Below are 22,227 nucleotides of genomic sequence, written 5' to 3'. Positions count from 1 at the left end.
CGCAGCCTTAGCGACCGGCCGCCCGCCGCCGCCCGTTGCTAGGGGCGGTCCGCGCTCTAGCCGGGCACCCCGCGCCACTTCCGGCGCTCCGCCGCCCCGTCCGCCGCGCCGCCCTGCCCGCCGGGCCCTGGTTCCGGCGCGGGGGTCTTGCGGGGGGCGGAGGGGGCGGGATGCTGCCCGGCGGTACCGCGGAGGCGGACGGGGCGGTGCGGCGGTTGCTGCGGGCCGGAGCGGCGGCCAGGTCAGCGAGGGGGGGGGGGACGGACGGGCGTGCCCCGGCGGCGTGGCGGGGCCAGCGGGCCGAGGCCGGCCCTTCTCCCCCGAGCCGGGCACCGCGCACCGCGAGCGACAGCGGGAGGAGGGCGTTAAAGCATGCGGGAGCCGTGCGAACCTCCTGGGCGTCCACCGCCTCCCCCCCCCCGCCCCTACCCCCGCGTCCGTGGGTCTGACCTGCAGGCAGAGGTAGAGACTCCCCGGTTGTGGTTTATATTTTTGTTGTAGGTTTTTTTTTCCCCGTTCCAGGTATAAAGTGATGAAGAACTGGGGCGTTATCGGGGGGGTCGCCGCCGCTCTGGCGGCGGGGATGTACGTGCTGTGGGGTCCCATCACCGAGAGGAAGAGGCGCAGGAAAGGTAGGGAGGGCGGGAGGGCAGGGAAAACACGGGAAAAGCGCCCCAAAAGTCAATTCCGGCGTGCCGGAGGGCTCTCCGAGATGTTAGAAACACACCTGCTTCTGTTGGTTTATTATGAGCTTCAGTAAATTATCTTCTCTTGCTACAGACAAACGTTTGGTCACTGTCCTGTTTAGAAACGTAACAAATTCAAAAAAATAGGCATTGAACAAAGGACTTTAATATTAACTGTATCAATTGACATTTTTCTAAAATTGTAACTCGTTAAACGTGGTTTTGTGTCCTGTGACAAGTTCATTACTGAACTGCTGCGGATAACGCACTTTATTGTGCATTTTGGAATGCAAAAGAAATGTGTTCTTATCGACAATTAGTACAAGAGAAGTGAAAGTCTCTTGCTAAGCAGAGTTGTGCAGAAACATCTCATTAATCCTTGGCAAGCCAGCTCTCTTCCTGAGCAAAAAAGAAAGCTTCACCAAACCAAGCTGAAGCATGCAGTGGTGCAGCTGTGACCTCATGGGCTCCTACACTATATATTGTAACCAAGAATTTTACAGTTTGTATGGTAACTTGGAGATAATCCTGAACCTTAGTGTTGTGGATAGAAATCTGTTCCTGTTGGGGAAAAAAGCATTTTTCAAGGAACATTTTAAAAGATTTTTACAGTGGTGTAAGTCTCAGAGACCACCATGTATATAAACACTTTACAGGATGCTGTAGCAGGGTCTTCTAGTTTTCATGGGGTGCAAGTACCAAATAAAGGGAAATAATTTTAATATAATTTTAAAACCTAACACAACACTTGCGACTGAAAATACTCAGATTTTCCTAGACTTTATGGTGTAAACTCTTCTACTTCTATTTGTAGGGCTTGTACCTGGCCTTCTTAACTTAGGAAACACCTGTTTCATGAACTCTTTGCTGCAAGGCTTATCTTCCTGTCCGTCTTTCGTAAAGTGGCTGGAGGAATTTACAACACAATACAAGACAGACCAGAACCAGTCCACTGAGCATCAATACTTGTCAGTCACTTTGCTGCATCTCCTAAGAGGTACTTTAACATTTTCACATTGCGATAAACTAACAAGAAAATATTTAGCGTAAATGTTATCATTTCTAGCCTCCTTTCCTAAAGAAAGGAAGCTCATGTGGTCTTGTACTCTTCTCTTTTTAATTTCCCTCTACTAACTTTGAATTTATTGGCCAAGTTCAACCAATTTTCACAGAGGGGTAGAGATCCAAAAGGTATTAAGTTACTGTATTGAGCCTGAACAGCGCAAGGCCCAGCTGCATATGTCCCCAAAGCTGTTTGTTTCTTGGCCAAGAGCTGAAAGGTTTCAGGTTTTGTTTGACTCGCCTGGCAATCGAGAAGCAGCCAACACAGCATCGTGCACATTGCTCTGAAGAAGCCGTTTGCCAGCAGGTTGAACAAATCTGAGGTAGAGGGCAACAGGGGTGCTGAAAATGTGGTTATGGCACCCATTGTCACAGGCTTTAGCGCATTTGCTGTTCACAGAGTATTAACGGTTAAAACAGTATGAAAATGGACTCGGTAAAATTGAAGAAGTAGGAAAATACTATCACAAGTAGATAGGCACTCAGAATTCTCTATAAAAGAAAATTAATGCATTATAAAATAATTTAAGCATTTTTTGCCAAGCTTACTATTTTCCCAAAAATATGGACTATTAAATGAGATATTTCCATCCAACATCATACAAAGTGTTAAAGCCTCTAAGCCCAATTTGGTAACCCGTTTCAGACTTGCCCCTGTGCTAATTTCATGTACCAGTTACATCCTATTTAAACGCTCAAAGTGTTTAAGCAATCCATTGGCTCTCCTTGGCTTTCCTCACAGGGCTTTGTTTTAAAGGAAATCCATTGGAAGTTCTCCCATCTCAGTATGTTGTTCATACTAAAATTGTGCCAGTTAAGCATGTACATTTAACTGATGTAAGGATGATGGGGCATTAATACTGGGGTTTCTGTGACATGCAAAGTACCAGTTTTTACCCAATCCAACAGTAAAAATGTGTCTTTCCAGATGGTGTTTATATTATTTATTCTCTCTGTATCAGTTGAGAAACCTTTCAGGTTGCAATGAGGAGAATGTATGCAGTTAGCCTGAGTCAGATGAGAATGGTAATTAATACATACTAGTTTGATTGTCATTGTCTACCTGTCTTAATCAAGAGTAACTCTGCTGTAATCAATTATATGATGCTTAAGTAACATACAGTCTAAAATAAACAGATTTGTGTTCTAACTGTTCTTTGTGGCTCCTTCTAACATTTTTAAATGCAATGTCTCTAGCTTTATCCTGTCAAGAGGTAACAGAAGATGATGTCCTGGATGCAAGCTGCCTGTTAGAAGTTTTAAGAACATATAGGTGGCAGATCTCATCATTTGAAGAGCAGGTGATTAGAGAATTCAATTAGACTGCCTGATATACACCTCAGTGCTTAGATATGGAATAACAGAAAATTGAAGCTATGGTACTAATAACCCTGAGTGTCAAATCTGAATCTTTGCTGTAGCAGAAAGTTTGCTTTAAAACGTGAAGGAAAACAACCATGCGATTGATGAACGGTGTTTTCAGTTTGCTTAGATACTCATCATGGAAACCCTGGCTGCTTCAAAACCTTATACTTAATTACCTTCAGATTTGGTACAATGGAGCCAGTAATATTAAAATAGAAGAGATACGGCCCTAACTTCGCTATAGATAATGGGTCTGTGCTAACGTGCCACGCTGCTTCAAGGGATGGACTCTACTTGACTAACATTTCCAAATTTAGTTACGTGTAACACACAAGATTTCTAATTCTTATTTTCAGTATTTTCAGCCCCTAAGTAAGTGCAGCTGGCTGATGAACTCCACCAATTGTCTCGCTCAGAAAATACGGTTCTGTCTTTTATATTTCAAAGCCAAAGCAAACAGCAGAGATTTCAATTATGCTTTTATTGAAATCATGGAAAGCAGGCCTTTGTGCACTCATTTTTCTTTTTTCCTCCAAGTATTTTAGTATCTTTTGAGTTTGTATGGCCCAGAATTTTTTTCATAATATGTACTGTTATCAAGTTCAGCTTTATAGAAAAAGCTTTTTGGCAAAACTGCAACAGATGCACAAATGATTACTCTTAATACACAAGGTGGGCTCTAAGCAGTAATTTTTCCTTTCACTTCCCACTACAATGATGTAGTCATATGTGTATCAGTACTCCTGGTGTATGTTTTGATGTCTGTTGTTTTCGCTTCCTCTAAGTCTTATTCCTCTATTTAATAGGATGCTCATGAACTATTTCACGTCCTTACCTCTTCATTAGAAGATGAACGGGATCGTCAGCCACGTGTGACACATTTGTTCGATGTGCATTCGCTGGAGGTGACTTATTTACCAATGTTACTTCATTATCAGAAGTTTCTGTAGTCTGCCTAGATTCCTAAGTGTGTCAGGTATAAAGTCTCTGTTTAGAAACTGAAGATACTTTCATTATGTTTACAAAACCGTTCTTCAGTACTCTTGATAGAAATGAATCAATAGGCCAGGCAATCTAAAGAATAAAAAATGTTTTTTGTAAGGAAATGTATTTGAATTTATAGTGATCCCACTTTTGTGAGGGCTCTTGCATTGCTAAATCCATGGAATACAGGGATTGAAATAGTAGCACAGAACAGTAGTCCATCTAAGCAGTTACTCTCATCTGTAAGAGTTGACACATGAAAGAGGATTGAAAACTGCAAAATGGTCATTTATGGAATAGCCCATTTGGAGGTGAAATATATCTTATCCTCCAGTTTAGTGGTAAACTTCATGCAGATGAAAAGTTTCTATCTCTTTTTCTCTAAAATATATACAAAGGGTTTATAAAATCTGTTACGCTTTTATTTTAGTACTCTGAGGGAGAGAATTCTGCAGATTAATTATTCATTTTATTAGAAGTGTTCTCTTTGTCAATTATAAATTTGTTGCGTACCAGGTTTTTTGGCCTTCCTCAAATATAAAGAGACACTAAAACTCCCACAGTTGTTCTAATGTCAGAAAAGCGTATTAGGGATGAAATAAGAACATATTTAATACTTAATGGTTTCTAAGGTAGGGTTAATGATATCTTTTTATCTTCCTCTGTAGCAGCCAGAAATAACCCAAAAGCAAATAAGCTGCAGAACAAGAGGTATACTTTTTTTCCATTCTGAAATATGAATATTCATAGTGTAGTCACTTTGTTTATTAAGGGGATAATATTAATTGATCTTTGTCTGTATTGGACTGAAATATATCTCTTCAGCTGTAAAAAACCTGTTAATTATTTGTCAGTGGGACAGAACATGTTTTAGAGCAGTTACTTTTGTTACTGTGGTCCAAAAATGTGGAATTGTAGTGATGAACATAGATGTATTGAAAAAAAAAAAAAAGGACAATTTCAGCTTTGCGTTTCAGGGTCTCTTCCCCCTGTGTCAAATCACTGGAAATCTCAGCATCCTTTTCACGGAAGGCTGACCAGCAACATGGTTTGCAAACACTGTGAACACCAGGTATAAGAATGTGTGTCTGGTAATATATGTATACATGAAAACAGATGTCCGACACTCGGAGTGCATTCTGAAACCATCATCCCTTGTTTCTGACATAGCTGGTTTAAGCTCCAAAGGTCTGCAGGGCTGACAGCTTAGACTGTTACTTTTTCAGGTACTTATTATGGCATTGGTGATGAACAAGAATGTATCACTAAATATACTGAAGAAAACTAAGTGTGTTCCACTTTGTGGGGATAATAGCTGTCTTATCAGACAGACTAATAGCTGTCTCATTATATTTAGTATTCAGTACCACAGCTATCATATACTGAAAATCCACTCACATGGGTAGCGTTTTAGGACGAGCTATACATTCAGCACACAGTATTGGGATTGCACATGCAAAGCCAAATTAAGTTGCAGTCCAGTTATCCAGAGTAAGGAGATGAAGATAACCTGGATAAAGAAAAAAATAAAGTAAGTAAATCTCATTTGTAGATCAAACTGCAGGAGTACCTTTAGTACTTTTACTTTTCAAAACCTTGCAAACAAATTTAAGTGAGTAAGGGCAGCTTCAGCAGAAAGGGGCTAAGTAGCACCTTGTATACCTAGTGTTCCTTAGCACTGTGGTTGGGAAAGCGGGTGTTTTTGACCCTATTCTACCAGGTAATTGTGGACAGCAGAGGGCATGTGTTCATCTTGTGTGAGGCTGGTTTGGGGTTTTTTTCTGACCATCATAAATTTTAGCTCACTGGATATGTGAAATATTTTCTTGCAGAGTCCTGTGAGGTATGATACCTTTGACAGTCTCTCACTGAGTATTCCAGCAGCTGTGTGGGTATGTATCCCTCACTGACACATGATCCAGCCAGTCTGCCTATTGCCTCGTTGTCATAGCTTTACCTTCACTAGTGTCTTTCTAAGATGCTACAGCCTAAGCGTAAATGAGTAGCTACAGTTTATTTTCCTGCCTTTTTATAAATGATCCTGTTGTGCCAATACAGTACCTTACCACTAATGTGTTGGTGCAAATTACCAATTTGTACAACAAGCATGACTTTGATGACACCAATAGAGTTTTCTGTTTCTCCTGGTGGAGTGTTTGCTCCTTTCTGTGTAATTTGAACAGACCAGATTGTATCCTGAGGGCTGTTTCTGGCAGTCTTGGAAGGTGACCTTTGGGTGCGCTGTCTCTGTGGTGATAGTACACAAGTTACCCGATACAGGATTTTGCATCAAGTGATTTCAACTGGAAATTGTTTCTGTTTCTTTTTGGCTCTCTGAAAAACTTTGAATGACAAAACATTGTAGATTTTGGGGGCAAAATGTGCAGGACATTTTTGAACTATACCGGTTTGTTACTTAATGTCTGCTAGCGATTTGTCTTTCCAGACAAGTAGCAGCCACTTGCACTCATGGAAACTCTTGACTCGCACCTATAGAATACACTCCTGGACAGCTAGGATTGGGATTTGGACACATCTTCTGCTATTTGTGTTTTATTTTATACCATCATTGAAGATTAAGCCCTTCATACTTGGCAGTATGTAGTAGAGTCTACAAGGAAGTATAGGAAGGAGTGCCTAAATTCAACTAAATGCTGTACTTCTCCTATGTAGAGGGTCTGAGTGCATAAAGTGACCCATGAAGTGCTGGAACTTTAGAGAAAAATAGTAACAGGGCCAGGAATCTGTAGTTTAAAACCCCACTAAAGGAGTCACACAGGGGGTCACAGCTATTGTTGTTTTCTACAGGCTGCAACGTTTTCCCTGTTTAATCCAGGCAAAGGAAGAATCCTCATAGTTAGTTACATTATCAGTGTTCTATACTCAAAGCCATTTAGTCAGTTTTCTCAAGAAACAAGTCTGCAGTTCTGTATTTTTTATGAAAGAAATTATGAAAAATCCTTTCACAAAATTAAGTGGTATGCACCCTGAAATTACTGCAAATAATTTTTTTTTTTCATACTAAGGGTCATCCTATGACACTGGACCACTGCCTCCATCATTTCATCTCCTCTGAATCTGTAAAGGATGTTGTATGTGACAACTGCACTAAAGTATGTAATTTTAATTTACATAACCTCCTAGATTAGTTTTAGGCCTGCTGACAGAATTATAGCTTCAGTTTTCTACTCCTTCCTTTGTGACTTCAGGAAAGCCTCTAACTTGCCTGGGATTTCTTATATTTAAAATGGAGTTCTTATCTCACAGAGTATTTTGAAGCTTTATTTATTACTAGTATTACAAAAATTACAAATATTTTATTCTATAATTACCAGGTATTATTTAGATAGTATTTGGGACAATTTTTTTGTTCTGGTATTTTAAACAGTATTTTATAATTGCCTGTAATTTGATGATAGCACAGAGCCAAAGTGGCTCATTTGAAAACCAACAGAAATGGCATATGACTACACATAAACCTGGAGATTGAGCTTGTTCTGTAAATGCTCCTTTCTGCTTGATTTTGGTTTAGAATTCTGATCCATTAGGATAGGCCAAAAATTTTTAAGAAAGTTCCTAGAAAACTGTAGGTGTAACTAATATACTTGAGCATAGTTCTAGATAGACAATTCCTTTTGTCTGCAATGTGACATTGCAGACCTGCGCTATCATGTGTAATCTGATACAGCAGGTAATCAAATGTCTTTTTTTTTTTTTTTTTTTTTTTTTTTCCCCTTTGATTTCAGATTCAGGCAGAAGGGACTCTGAATGGACAGAGCATAGAAAACCAGAGAACAACATTTGTTAAGCAACTGAAGTTAGGAAAGGTGAGGCAAGTTAACCCACCAAATCTATTTTTAAATCCTATTATACAGTCATTTCTTTCTTTGATGTCTTTGCTTGATGTCCACTTCTTGGTATTAGACTGCTTTAATGTTTTACTTGAAAAAGTAAGCTCATTTGCCAAATATTTGTAGGCATTGAGGCCTCAATTCAGCAAAACGTCACACTCTATAGCTGGAAGAATGCAAGTATTCTACTGTTATTCAGCAAGACACTTAAATGTGAGTTTGGCTCAGTGGCAGTTCATATGTCTTGCATGAGTTCTTGATTTCCTTGCTAAGTGAAGGGATTCATATATACAGTGTTTGTAGCACCTTTAGCAATTGCACATTTCCAAGAAATTAAGATGTTCTAAATACAGCTGGTTTAAACAAGTGAATATGGTACTAAACATCACGTGTAATTTCTATGAGAAGCTCTTATTTTTTGCTCTGTGATCATCTAATGCAGAGGACAACAGGGCACTGGTCTGTAATTAAGAGCCTCAGGTGCCATTAGTAATAATATGCACTTATTGATAGAGCTTAACTCTGGCATGACTTCTAATGTCAGATATTTGTAACTACTTGACCTTTTTTCCCCTGGTACTCTCACTGTGCAAAGCCATTACTTACTGAGTATTAGCAAATGTCTTACAACAACTCACTCCAACAAATTCCAATCCTCATTTCTACCTCACAGATCAACAAGCTAGATGAGACTGACAGGTGAGCTTTTTAGGAACATGCATGTATTTTTATTGATTTTTCTTCCATTTGGAGAAAACAATTAACATTAGCTATCTATCCTACTGCCTAGTGAGTGACCAGTAGTGGCATTATCAGAAATCTCAAGAGAGTTGTGAGTTTGTGTCATGTCCTAGGGATAATATTGCCAATAAGCTTACATGTAGATAAAGTAGCACATAAGGGAACAGTTCAGTGATGCATTTCCTTATCCACTAGACTGACCAGTTCTGTTAGTATGCTTTTAACTTGAACAGCTGTTTCTCTTCATTTAAAAATGTATTTTGACTCTCCTTTTCTATGGAATATTGCTGAAGCTCCCTCAGTGTTTGTGTATCCATCTGCAAAGACTGAGCTGGTCAAACCAAGGCACTCCTCTGAAACGCCACGAACATGTACAGTTCAATGAGTTCCTGATCATGGACATCTACAAATACCGCATTCCTGTTCATAAATCAAGCCAGAATGAGCTGAATCAGAGACACTCTGAGACAACACCTGGAACAAAGGATGGGATAGCAGTAAAACCTTCAGGTACTTATTTTGAAAATAAAATCTATTCGGTATTTCTATGTTTCAGTGATAAAACATTCTAATCTGCAGAATGAACACAAGAGCACTATCTATATTTGGATCTGTGCAAAGAGGACAGGTAGAAATCCCTTTCCCAGCAAGCATTAGGATACCCTGTTCCAAGTTTACAGTTCAGTTTTGATAATTTAATTTGATCCTACTAAAAAACCCTTGCAAACAAACAAAAAATTCCCAGATAGCATAGAACTCACATGTCTTATGTCCAGAGGATGAAGGAATGTTAAACTCGGGAAGTCCTAGGGATTATCTTGTTAGTGATGCTCTTCTAAGGCTTCAGGACAAGCACAATAAGAATGGTGGGAATGGTGACTTCTTAAAAAACAATTAGAAAATCTAGCTGTAGTAGGTATGTCATTTCAGCAGCTCAGTATTCTATTTAGTTGGGATTTTGCAAACATGGTCATTTTCATGTTTGTGTCACGTAAAAACAATTACCACTGTCTTTGGATATTACACTCCTCTGCATCTCTTAAGGGATTATAATATGTAATGAATTAAAATAAGTAAAATACCTTCATATTCTGTGATGAAAGGTACTGCAGGAACAGAAGCACTGTTGTTAGCAATACTAACAGTAGCATTGAAGTTAAATTACTGAATGTCTACTTTCTCTTGCAGGTGCAGAACAGCCATCTGGTACTAAACCGGTCTTTATGAATGGTGCCTGCCCCTCTTCATTTTTAATGTCCTCGGGAACTTTCCCACTTGCTGCATTCCCTGAATGCAGGTAAGTTAAAGATTTGTACCCTATCTTATAACTTCTGTCCCTTCAAATCATGTCTGTCTTTATTGTGAGGCTGCATAGTCACAGAATCTAACATCTATCCTAGCTCCTGTGCAGAATTTTTTTGCTTTTCTCTTGGCTGATTTTTAGGGGTTGTCTTTGGCTCCATTTCTCTCCTAGAAAAGGGAGTAGAACATATTACAAGCAAAACTCAAAATCTCCTTTCTCTGGTTCGTGGTGCAATAAATCATCCTTCTGAATAGCCATAATCTTATTCTTGCTGTTTTTCTCTAGCCCTTCGTTTCATTTTTACCTCTTACTCTGATTTTAAAACTATTGCAAGAAATCCGCAGACCTCTTACAGATTTTTTTCAAACATTGAAGAAGCTTGATTTAAGTTGCAGCTGCCATGATTCTACTTAGTAAATCAGCCTTGATGCTTCTCCTGATAATCTGTTTTCTTGGCCTTTGAGAAAGTTCACTTATTTTCATGCTGGTGACAAATGTATAGTTAGTTCTGTACTACTTCTTCTATCTGCCATTGCGTATTTGCCCCATGGGGAAGACAATTCCCACAATCACTGTGTGAAATAAGAAGCCTGGAACCATTTTGTACCAAATGTTTGTTATGAAGACAGTTGCAGAGCAAATCCTTGAAAGCGGGTCCATCGTTATTTGTGGGTTACCTGCTGCAATTTTACCTCTTTTCAGTTGAAAGCACATTCTTCCAGAATAGCTTTTCTGTCCATTAGCAGTGCTTTAAAATACTGGCACATTGGTAGGTTTGATGGAAAATGCTGTTGCAAAATTCAATCAGTTATGCTGTACAAAATGGCAGTAGTCCTCTGTAGCATAAACTTATAAAGTAAATGGTTCCGTTTTCTCAATAACGGAGCAAGGCAGCACTGCAGCAAAGACTTGGTATACTGAAAAGTAATTGCAAGGCAGTGTGTCTCTTATGGAGACATCTATTTGCTCTAAAAAGAAATTGCAACTGAAGACAAAGCAAGTGGGGCTGCTTCTGGTATATGTGTGATCCACAAGGGCTGCTGACCCTTTCCTTTTTCTCATTTGTCCTTCAGTTCCCCTGTATACCTTTACCGTCTGATGGCAGTTGTAGTTCATCATGGAGACATGCATTCTGGACACTTTGTGACTTACCGCCGCTCTCCACCTTCTCCTAAGAACCCACACTCTGTCAGCAGTCAGTGGCTATGGATTTCTGATGATACCGTTCGCAAAGCTAGTTTGCAGGAAGTCCTTTCTTCTAGTGCTTACTTGCTTTTTTATGAGCGCATTCACTCAAGGGTACAGCACCAAAGCTTGGAGTTAAGGGTTGAAGAGTGATTAAGAGAGCAGAAGAAGGACGAAAACTGACAAAATTCCTCTAATGAGATCTACATTGCACCTCCTGCCTGTTATGCAAATAACCCACCACAGGCCCTTTAACTTTCCCCTCCCTCTATGGCAATGGCTGGCTCCTGCTGGGAGTTGTGTTTTGTACTAAAATTACGCTACCCAAAGTTGGTCTGCTAATGTTGTGCAGTCCAAAGTAAATCTGTATTAGAGAAGCATTTATTCTGTTAGGTAGTAATTTTGTCAACATCACAGCTCTGAAACAGACAATTCAAACAGACTTCCCAAGGCTGTATTCCATATTCTGACATGGCTGTAAATTTTCAAAGGGAGATGCTTAATCCCATACATTTCACTGCAGACATTTCTGAACACGGGAGCCCCAAAAGCAGTTGATGGGAAGCTACTGTTATCAAAGGCAATGATTTAAGAAACAAAAGTGCCTTGAGCTTATTTGAATAGTGACATTACCATTGTCTGAGTCCACTGCATGTCAGTTGCGTTCTGGTAAATGTCTCAAGATGAGGGGATGAACTACTAATGGAATCAGGTTTCTCTTGATAGCCCAGCTAATCAATAAAGTAAGGCATCTCTACATAGCATGCACGATCCAAAAAATTACTTCCCTGTTCATGTAATTTTCCCAATATTTTATTTTTTTATACATCATAGAAGTACTTCTGGTGATTCAAAATGCAGTTTCCCTTTTCCAGGAGAAAAGATAATTTTTTTATCTATTAAGAGCCAAGACCCTGGTATATTGCTCTCTATCTCTGGAATATAGCTGAAATCAAGAGACAGAAGTGTTTGCTAGCAATCAGTATTGTAATTTACTTTGTCACTATGGAACTGTTGAATACAGTTGCTTGTAGCATCGACTACAACTTTTAATGCTGTGATTTCAAGGCTACTGTAATTGGTGTTCTAGACTTGCCCTTCCTATTTTAATGCTGAAAACTGCCATTTCTCATCAACCATTCAGATACATGCTGTCTGGCTTGCAATTGAGCTTTAGAGCTTGTACCGGTTGTGATTGTTAGCTGAGATGTATAGCAACCCAAACATCCTTGTCAAGTTAGAGCATAAACAATTGAATTAGGACTGGTGGGCACTTACTTGTCTTGTGAAGTAGTACAGCAGTCTGAAAAGACTGGTGTCACTGCATTAGATACACAGATTGCCACATAAACAGAAGTAAGGTGTACTTTGCTGCTCTATATTGTTTGATGTGTCAAAAAAAAAATAATCTCAAAGCACGGAGGTAGAAGCAGCAAAAATTATCCTTCTGACTACTTTTAAATTACCAGGAATAAAGTATGCAGGCTATTTTTAGCTCTTTTCTATCCTTGTAAGCTTGGAGAAAAAGACTAATTCATCAGACAAGCTTTTTCAGTGTAAAACAGCAACTAAGTTTTCAAATGGTAACAACTGTCTTAATAGGGTTTTTTTTGGGCAACTTTGTACCTCATACATTCATATTGCTGCCCAAAGCTCATAGGCATTCAGAGGCTCAAAACGGGAGGCTCAAAACCAGCCAAAATAAGAGTGGTAATGGATGTATATGCAAAACTATTTACACAGCTCATCATTCCAGAGTATGGATCACAATTCCTGCTCCAAGTAATGTTCATAGTGCATAAAATAGTCTTTATAAATCCACCGACATACTAGTTCCTGAGAAGTCTCCCTGTCTGTGCTAGGCTAGCAGTAGCATGGTTTTAACCTTTCTATTTTAAGTTATGGGAAAACAAGAAGACACCCCCCCCCCCCCCCCCCAAAAAAAAACCTAGAAGGGTGCAAAATGCCAAAAATGCCCTGGCCATTGAACTAAGACCTAACTGACTTGCAGAAGGTGAAAGCCCTTCATTCTGGGCAGCACGGGTGTGCAGTAGTACAGGGTGTGCTGTAAAGCAGTGGTGGGTGTCACCTAAGGAAAAACACCGTGCAAAGCATCTAGCTCCAGCAGGTCTACCATTTGTACCTCAGAACTTCAAAACATTTCCACTGACAGCAGTGTATGTTCTGCAATACCTATTCTCAACAGGGTCTGTTTAGAGTTTTTAACTGAATTTTTGAGAAGTTCATCTGAACAGGTCACTTTGTTTAGAAAGCAGGAATGCTGGAGGTGGATCAGAACATACATACACAATGGACTAAGTCTTAAACTCATCATCTTGTAACAGGGACATGAAGCCACGTTACTGCAAGCTTGCGTGTTCAATATATTTTTCTTTTGCATAGAGCTGCTTTCCAACAGGGGCCAGTTTGATGAGAATGAAAGCACAGTTGCTGTATGACACTGATAAAGTACTCAGTTTCACTCAGCTGCAGATTTACTCTGAAAGCTTCCTCAAGGGCTATAAAGATGAGGGTTGAGTAGTCAGCATTTGTTCTAGCTTTCACTGTTGGGAAGGAGTAGATGGTCTTGGCTTAGCCCTCAGTGTGAGGAAGGGAGCAAGTATCAGCACCTCAGTCCCGGGTCCTGAGCTGTGCTAGATACTCCCAGCCTACTGTGAGCAAAGAGCTCTGTAGAAGTTTGCCACCCAGCCCTCACCTTTTGAAGTCACTGGGCTCTGTGCAGGCACATGAGGCTCATCAAATGCTGTTACTTGTTACTCGCAAGCTTCCATGGTGGAGAAGGTGTTAATAAAATGTAAAAGGTTAAAAAACATCAGATAAGACCTCCAAGGTGACATCTCTGTGTTTGGATTATTCTTGTCTTATTTTGTGCATTATTTAAAAATGTATGATATTATAGTCAAACCACTGCACTGCTGTTTGAAGTTGCATTTTCACTTCAGGGTATTTTTGTAACTGTACAGTAGCAATAAAAGAACAAACTTATTAGAAAAAGTAGCTGTTCACATGTGGTAATGTCTTGAAACAAAGACCAAGCTATAAGCCAAACCGCATTTGATATATTTGATAGAAACAGCACCTCACATTCTCTGGATGAGAAGCATTCATGCAGGAGCTCTTCACTCTTCATTTTCTGGTAGTGGCAGGGGGTGGGAAGTACCAACTCCAAATTGTCTAAACAGACATTAATTCCGTAGCCCTAACGGATCTACCGCTGAAGGATAGAGCCCATCACTAATTCAGATGCTTGTAGCCTGGTTACACAAGGATCAGTTCACATTCTCGCTCAGTACTTACCATCGCTTGATTCCGCAAGACCCGTTGGTGGCTTTGGATGGTCTTTCCTCATTTTGGCAGGATTAACTGTCAGCATGGAAGGTGATGGCTTTCAGGTAGCCAGAATGGAATCCCTAGGAATAATTATTTAGAAAAACAGACGCTCTCAGAAGTTATAGCCTTTCATGCTGCATTGTCCATATAAATGGTCCAACCTAGTCTTTCCCCAAAAGGTCATCTTATGCTTCCTGGTTTCTGTACAAAGGACCCAAGGAAGAAGAGGCCCTCTCCCTGTGCAGTAGCACCTCGTGCTTCCTCCTGCCCCACCACACTACTGACTGAAAGAACCCAGTCTCCCATGTCAGCAGAGGAGGTAGAGCACCGGAGAAACATATGCAGACAAAAGTCATAGAGACTGTAAAACATGCAGCCAGCCATGTTGCACTCATTATATTAATCTCTTAGCACTCCTCTTTTTCATGTCAGTCTTACTTGTATTTTATTTTTTTAAAAAACCAAGCAAACTATAGCTCATTGACAGAGCATACAAGAAAGTGTCACCTGTTGAACAGTATCAGCTTCCAGGCTCCCTCCAAATGATTACATCTTGTACTTTATGGTATCTATAAACTATTTCACCGCTATCTCAAGGATATAGAGTATTTTGATCTTTTTGGAAAACTAGCTAGATTATGATCAGTTGAGAACAAACTTCCTCCCGAGCAAAACAAGGGTATTACTCATTAAAAATATGTATCAGCAGGACTACAGCAACATGTCACGGAGAAAAAGTATTCTTGGTATTTAAGATCAGTAGTCGCAGCCTTTATTAGCAAGTTACCAAGTATGCTATCTCCTCTCCTGGTTCAATTTGTTCATCTTGTACCTTGGATCATCAAAGACAGTGTTTGAATGAGAAATTGACTGTTATGTTGGGGAAGAAAGCTTCTATTTTCAGAGTCAAAAGACCTGGTGCTTGATTGCTGAGTATTTCACTTCTTGGCTATAGTCATCACTTTCCGAAATGTGAGGTTGATTCTTGGGGCAAGTACTCTCTTGCGGGTGGGCAGGCTGTGGTACCAATACACGTTGGTGGGGTACTTCATCATCAGCAGGCTACCATGGGCTAGCTGCAGTTTGATGGGCTTAATGTGGCGCGTTGCATTTTTCCCTCTGGAATCACAGTGCCTGAAAACAAAGTCCCTGCAAGCTCCAAAGGACACAGACGCAATAGGACTGCGTGGAACCAGTTCTCTCTCATCATCTCGATGTTCACCTATGTGGTCCCCACCGTCTTTATATCTGTACACAAAATAGATTAATTAGTTCTTCTACCAATCCAATTAAATGAATGTAAACAACTTGTCAACGATCTGTCAACAGAGTTGTGCGAGCAATTTTTCATTTGAACAAGTTGCTTGATGCAATTGGAAATCAGACATACCTGTTAATGAGAACAAAATTAAAAGTATGTCCTGTGTCCAAAGTGATGCGGTCTCTGATACGATTGAGAACTGGGATCCATGGCTTTGGGGAAAAGGTAACGCCCGAGTAAGTGTATGTTAACTCAGGGTCTCCATAGGTTACCTGCTTCCTTGGAATGTCATGCCATTTGCCAAACACATGCAATTTCGTCATGTCACCTGTTCAGACAAGAAATGAAAGGGATCAAAACCAACTCTGTATTACCTCTGCAGTTCACAGTTTCAACAATCTCGATTTGGAGCTTCACAGAAGCTCCAGTGGGACAACAGAAACGACGATGCTGATGACAACCCAAAAGTTGTTCAAGTGTTTCTGTCCCAACAAAGTACTTAACTCTCAAGTCTGACACAGCTTTACTATCCCCCTTGAATGTGATGAACAGGACTAGCACCCCCATCGTACTCTGTTGTTGAATTAATGTGACCGGGGATATCTCGTATACTACATCTACCAACAAACCCCTGTCACAATTCCAGGATCACCCCAGTTCTTCTCTTAAAACGTGAATGAAACCACTTGACACATGCTTCAAGCTAAGCAAAACTAACCCTACAGGATCAGACCTGTGCTTGTTCTTTGCTTCTCTGGGCCAGATTTTGCAAACGCCAGGCGCCTGCAGAAACCTCTCCACCACCTGGCTGCCACCTCTGCCCAGGCCACGGGAATCATTCTGGGACTCGCCTTGGGCCGGCCGGGCAGGGAAACACTTCACCGGGCAGGGGCACGGGGGGCGTCCGTGGCACCCGGAGCTGAAACCGGCTCCCCGGACGGCCATTACCTTCGAAGTACTCCACCTCCTCTTCCAGCTGCTGGAAGATCTCGTCAGCCTCAGCCTTGCCGAAGAGGAGCCGGTAGTCGCAGCTCAGGCCCTCCGCGCGGATCTCCTGCCAGGGGGACTGCCCCGAGGCGGGCTCCTCCGCCCGCGGCCTCTTCCCGCCGCCGCCGCCCCCCGTCTCCCCGGGAGGCCGTTTAACCACGTATTTGTCCATCGGCCCCCGCTCGGAGGCACCGACAGCGGCGGGGAGCTGTGGGGGATGCCCGTCTCAACGCGGGCGCCTCCTCCCGGCAGCGAGACCGGGCGGTAACGAGAACCACCCTCCCCGAGGCAGCGCAGCGACGGTGGCAAAACCCGGGTCCCCCAGCGGCCGCGGAGGGAGGAGGGAGTGCGGGGCGGACGCGCATACGCCAGGGAGGGCTGTTCCCCCGCCCTTCTCCGGCCCCGCCCCGCGCACGCGCGCGCTCTTGGCGCCAAACCCCCGTCCCGCCCACCCACTCACCGGTTCGCGCGGGTACCGCTGCCGCTCCTCACCGCTGCCCCTCGGCCGCTCCGTCGCCATGATCGGGCAGAAGACGTTGCACTCCTTCTTCAGCGCCGCGCCGGTAAAGAAGCGCGGCCGCTCGCCGGAGCCGGGCGGCGATGCTGAGGTAGCGAGCGGGGAGCTGGGGGTCCAGCGGTCCTAGAGGGGGGAAGAGGGGACTTGGCGGTCGGGGGGGCGGCGGCTGTGGAGGGGGGTCTCGCGGCGTTGGTGGCCGTTGGGGCGCGCGGCGCTAGCGGCTGTTGGCGGCGGGGCGGGGGGAGTTGGGAGACCATGCGCCGCGCGGCCACTTCCAAAAACCCCACGCTCTTGGCACGCCTGGCTGACCTGCCAATCGAGGCCACGCTCCGCCGCCGTCCAATGGGCGCTGAGGGCCGCCGTTTCGTCAAGGTTGCTAGGCGGAGAGCCTCTCCTCCGGCTGTGGCAGGCCAATAGGGAGGAGCGGGCCCTTTCCCGTTGACCAATAGAGAGGGGGAGTTTGGGCTAACTGCTTGTGGGCGGGTCCCGCTTGGCTTGGCGGCCAATGGGGAGGGGCCCGCTGTTGTTTTGCCGCGAAATACCCGCGTGGGTCGCGGCCGCCCCGCGGAGGGCGGTGCGTGGCCGGGGCCATGGCGGCCGCTCGGCTCCGGTTGCTCGGCCTGCGGCTGGGCCGCGGCGTCCCCCGCCCGCTCTGCAGCCGCCTCTCAGCTCGCCATTTCCAGGTCAGCGCCGCGAAGAAAGCGAAGGCGGCGGGAGATGAGGCGGGCCAGGCCTCACCGCTGAGCCCGGAACAGGTGGAGCGGATCCGTAAGAACAAGGAGGCGGCGTTGCAGCGGCTGGCCGAGAGGAACGTGCCCGCGGGCTTCGGGGAGAGCTGGCGGCGGCAGCTGGCCGGGGAGTTCTCGAAGCCCTACTTCATGGAGGTGAGTGAGGCGGGTCTGTCCTGAACGGCGGGGCTGCTCGGCCGCTGCTCCCCGGGCTGAACTTCCTCCCCTTCCTGCCCCCCCCGCAGCTGATGGCATTCGTAGCAGAAGAGAGGAAACGCTACACGGTCTATCCACCCCCCGACCAAGTCTTCACTTGGACGCAGATGTGCGACATCAGGGATGTGAGTAGAGCTGCAGGTGCTTGGGGAGGGTTGGGGGAGGTCTCTGCAGCTGCTGGTGCCTTTAAAATGATGAAAACGCGGGGTGGGATGCACACAGGCCTTCATCTCCGAAGTTTCAATCTCATGGAGGGCAGATACTGCTGTTGTTTGTCTTGTGTAACTTGGCAATCCTGGCACCTCTCATCTCTCGTACTGAAATGCGGTTTTATTGTTTTATTACCCTCGCTGGCCACAGAATTTCCTTTAAAACTTTAGTTGGACTTTTGACCGTATTTCCAGCGCTGCCAACTTAATATAGCGCTTGATTTTTTGATCTCGTACATCTCCTGGTTTTTTTAATTGATCTGTAATGAGCTATAATTTTTAAAAAATGACAGCGTCTAAGGTAATCCCATTGCCAATAAGTTGTGTCAAAACTATCACAGCGAGTGTGGCATAAAACTAAAATGTGAGGAAATTTACTTGGAAAATACCTTCACAAGGTGTTTTATTGTGGCGCTCTGAAAATGTTGGTCTTCTGCAGTCAAAATATCTTAATAATATTAGCGGCAAAGCTGTGGTGATGTTAATCCTCAGTGTTAGGTGGGGACCATGTTCTTCAACTTGTTTATAATGAGAAGTCAGTGACTTCAGTTCTTGGGGTTTGGTGTTTTGGGTTTGTTTGGCTGGGGTTTTTTTTCTGCCTGTGTGTTTGTTTCAGTGTTTGTTTCAGTGCTAACAAAGACCTGCTTTCAGGTAAAGGTTGTCATTTTGGGACAAGATCCATATCATGGACCTAATCAAGCTCATGGGCTCTGTTTCAGTGTCCAGAAGCCTGTTCCACCTCCCCCCAGGTATGACAGCACTCAGTTTGCAAAATTCCTTTTGTTTACAAATTATTTGCAGTCCTGTGTTACTCACAGCTGTGAGCCAGATAACTGATAAGAAGTGTGTTGTGACTACTTAAATTTGAGTTGTGTGTTGCCTAGAAAAAACATTACTGCAAAAATATGGATAATGCTATGTAGTTTGGTGGTATCCTGAAGAGCATGCTGGATGTAAATTTGCATTTTCAGTTGTGCTGAGACCTTCTTCTTATGCTTCCAGCCAGACACACAAAGAGGAGTCCTTGTTGCCCTGCTTCTACAAATGGTTTTATTAGCTTAAAAGATAAGATTAAAATCAATACCCTTCTTGCCTAGTGTAAGAGCAGTAAGTGGTGCTGTTTGCTCTTATCTTTAAACATGCACATTAAAAAACTTCTGATGGTTTTTGTTTGCAGTTTAGAAAATATTTACAAAGAACTATCTACAGATATTGAGGATTTCACTCATCCTGGTCATGGTGATCTAACTGGCTGGGCCAAGCAAGGTGAGTTAATAGGCAATCTAGTAATGTGTCCACTGTAGGTCATAAAAAAGCTGATCTATAAGACAGATCCATGGTTGGAAACAGTCCATCCGTAAAAGAGCAAATCAATTCTGAGTGCCTATCGCTTTGCAGGTGCCTTAGAATGCAAATTTGATTTATCACTTCTCAGGGGAAGCATGAAAAAGCAGTTAACACTTGACTTTTGTTTCATCCTCTGTGTATCTGCTTTGTTTGCTAGGAGTGCTCCTACTTAACGCTGTCCTCACGGTGCGAGCTCACCAGGCCACTTCCCACAAGGAGAGAGGCTGGGAGCAGTTCACAGACGTGGTGGTGTCCTGGCTCAACAAGAACTTGCACGGGGTCGTCTTCATGCTGTGGGGAGCCTATGCCCAGAAGAAAGGCAGCTCCATTGACAGGGTACAGGTTACTACTCCTCGTCATCTCTTCCTTCTCGCTAATTTTTTTTTCTTCACTTGGGTGGACACTAGAGGGCACTTCCCTTACAGAATTGGGGTTTTCTCCCTGCTTGAACTCTGTGGTCAAATGTAGTTGCCCTTCTGTTCCAGCTTAGCCTTTGCCAGAGTTAAGCAACAAAAGTGGAGCAAGTGTAACCTTCTGTTGTCAGAAAAGCGTCCAGTTGAGGACAGCACTGTTTTTTTTCTAGGAAAAGGCTCATGAATAAGTATAAAATTTGATGTTAGGATTACAGCAATTGAAAAATGGCCAGGGTATTACTGCTGCTTTACTTATTCCATCCTCCTCTGCTCAGCGGGATAAAAGTCTTGGTCCTCATGGCGAGTTCTTTAGGTCCTCAGGCTGGTGGCTGAGGTGGTGTAGAGAGGAAATCACACCTGCTTGGTTAGGGCAGAAGCAGCCAGCCTTGTCCAGGGAACTGAAAGCATGCAAATCTTAACGAGCGGTTTCCTCCAATGCTTTACAGAAACGCCACCATGTCCTGCAGACAGTCCATCCCTCGCCTTTCTCCGTCAACAGAGGGTTTTTTGGCTGTCGGCATTTCTCGAAGACGAATGAACTGCTCAAGAAATCTGGCAAGAAGCCCATTGACTGGCGAGCGCTCTGAGCTGCGCGCAGAACCTGGTGGGGTCTAATGGTTGGAAGCAGGCCCTGTTTCAGGGGTTGTCTCGTTTCTGAAAAACTTTTGCTAACCTGAGAATTACTCTTCAGATGTTGATCAAGGAACAAATGACCAAAATTTCAGAGATGTTCTATTTTTTTTTAAAATGTTTTTTAAAGAGCATATTGGAGTGTTTGTTAGATAACTTCTCTGCTGTTTGAACAGGTTTCGGCCTAGTTTGATGCAAAGAAAAAAACCCACCAGAGTTCTGTATTAACTTGTGTTCGTTGTTGTAATGGGAATATATTTTCAGGCTCTTGTGAGGCGATGTTGGTTCTTGCAGGTGAAGCTGTTCAGCTTTTGTAAATACGCTGCTGTGCCTCCTCCTACTGTGCAAATCCAGATTTCATATTTGGGGGGTGTGGAGCTGACTCCATGGGAGAAAAGGAAGATGCTTTTGTTTTTAGCTTTTTGCTACAGATTACAAGAGTTATTAGAAGTATGGCCTCTTGGGACTGTAAAGACCATATGCTGTCAGAAGTGTTACTTGGTGTATCCATACTCTCAAGATTTCAGGATAAATCTCCCCAGCAGCCGAGGGGAGACTGCGCTTTTTGTTGGCATTTAGAGAAGAAAACCATAAGTTTTTAGATTCTTACTGGATGTGTTAATCACTTGGATGACAGGTGAGCTGTGATAACCATGAACTTTGTGGTACCTGCCGATGGCAGCAGCGAAGGTTTGTTTGTCAAGATCTGCCAGTTGATGGGCTGATGTTTGCAAATTATTTAAGATCTTTTAAGATCTGAAAACAAGGAGTTTTGTGCTTTGCCTTCATGGGAGGAAATCGAGGTTTCTAGCCACTGTTGAAAATAACTGTTGGGACTTCAGGATGAAGATGAGGTTGGACTTTGCACATCTGGGTTTCCAGTCCATCTTTGACTTTGTAATTCCTTTAATGGGAGTGAAGTGCCTTGTTCGTTTGGAAATTACATCAGGTTTTATAGAATACCCCTGTAAACCTTTCTTTGGTATTTGCTCCAATAGGTAACACTAGTACAAGGGAAGTTTACACTTTCTGCGGCTGTGTTGTATTTTGGTTGGTTGGTTTTGTTTCTGTCCCCCCAGTTTGTTTTTTAAATAAAAATTACTTTGTTGATGTTGCGGTGTGATGTTGCATGGGTAGGAACAGTGCAGGGAGGGAGGGGTGCCTGAGGTGAGGCCCTGGCTCTGCAATGGGTGCTGGTCTGGGGCGGGGGGGGTGCATGGGTGTCCCTGCTCCCTGCTGGGGAGGCAAAGCCGCAGGTGTGGGAGCTTGTCCTTCTCCTTGTCCCCATGACCAGGCACGGAGCCAGGGCACTTTTGTCCCCCAAGGATCGGGTGTCCTGGCTGGCCGTGACCAGGCTCCCCTCCCTGCCCCACCACCACCCTGGCTTTCCA

At 43.4% G+C, this 22,227-nt stretch overlaps 3 protein-coding genes across 8 annotated transcripts; 2 read left to right on the top strand and 1 right to left on the bottom strand.

The window, feature by feature from the left end:
• The first annotated feature begins 99 nt into the window (after positions 1–99).
• Positions 100–13,106, top strand: USP30 (ubiquitin specific peptidase 30). Of its 3 annotated transcripts, none has more exons than XM_030024745.2 (13): positions 100–241; positions 523–632; positions 1,501–1,683; positions 2,946–3,049; positions 3,920–4,018; positions 4,769–4,808; positions 5,075–5,169; positions 5,930–5,989; positions 7,124–7,210; positions 7,844–7,924; positions 8,983–9,199; positions 9,878–9,986; positions 11,066–13,106. In XM_030024745.2, the coding sequence occupies exons 1-13, from the start codon at positions 171–173 to the stop codon at positions 11,328–11,330; spliced, it is 1,521 nt and encodes a 506-aa protein (XP_029880605.1). In that variant the 5' UTR covers positions 100–170; the 3' UTR covers positions 11,331–13,106. The 3 variants fall into 3 exon arrangements, with proteins under 3 accessions (XP_029880605.1, XP_029880604.1, XP_029880606.1); XM_030024744.2 differs by having other exon boundaries at positions 4,766–4,808; XM_030024746.2 differs by lacking the exon at positions 7,844–7,924 and having other exon boundaries at positions 4,766–4,808.
• On the bottom strand, positions 3,580–17,111 carry ALKBH2 (alkB homolog 2, alpha-ketoglutarate dependent dioxygenase). Of its 3 annotated transcripts, XM_041125950.1 has the most exons (5): positions 16,738–17,111; positions 15,919–16,117; positions 14,496–15,776; positions 5,496–5,607; positions 3,580–4,076 (listed from the first exon to the last, which is right to left on the bottom strand). In XM_041125950.1, exons 1-3 carry the CDS (start codon positions 16,946–16,948, stop codon positions 15,467–15,469), a joined length of 720 nt encoding a protein of 239 aa, XP_040981884.1. In that variant the 5' UTR covers positions 16,949–17,111; the 3' UTR covers positions 3,580–4,076; positions 5,496–5,607; positions 14,496–15,466. The 3 variants fall into 3 exon arrangements, with proteins under 3 accessions (XP_040981884.1, XP_029880608.1, XP_029880609.1); XM_030024748.2 differs by lacking the exons at positions 3,580–4,076; positions 5,496–5,607 and having other exon boundaries at positions 15,664–15,776; positions 16,062–16,117; XM_030024749.2 differs by lacking the exons at positions 3,580–4,076; positions 5,496–5,607; positions 14,496–15,776 and having other exon boundaries at positions 15,937–16,001; positions 16,091–16,117.
• A 168-nt stretch (positions 17,112–17,279) lies between these two features.
• Positions 17,280–21,946, top strand: UNG (uracil DNA glycosylase). Of its 2 annotated transcripts, XM_030026596.1 has the most exons (7): positions 17,280–17,384; positions 17,977–18,177; positions 18,267–18,362; positions 19,098–19,195; positions 19,624–19,712; positions 19,951–20,129; positions 20,653–21,946. In XM_030026596.1, the coding sequence occupies exons 1-7, from the start codon at positions 17,295–17,297 to the stop codon at positions 20,791–20,793; spliced, it is 894 nt and encodes a 297-aa protein (XP_029882456.1). In that variant the 5' UTR covers positions 17,280–17,294; the 3' UTR covers positions 20,794–21,946. The 2 variants fall into 2 exon arrangements, with proteins under 2 accessions (XP_029882456.1, XP_029882455.1); XM_030026595.1 differs by lacking the exon at positions 17,280–17,384 and having other exon boundaries at positions 17,822–18,177.
• Positions 21,947–22,227: the final 281 nt, after the last annotated feature.

Source organism: Aquila chrysaetos, chromosome 9, assembly GCF_900496995.4.
Source record: "Aquila chrysaetos chrysaetos chromosome 9, bAquChr1.4, whole genome shotgun sequence".
In the NCBI taxonomy this organism is placed as follows: Eukaryota; Metazoa; Chordata; class Aves; order Accipitriformes; family Accipitridae; genus Aquila; species Aquila chrysaetos.
This window is presented reverse-complemented; position numbering and strand designations above follow the sequence as displayed.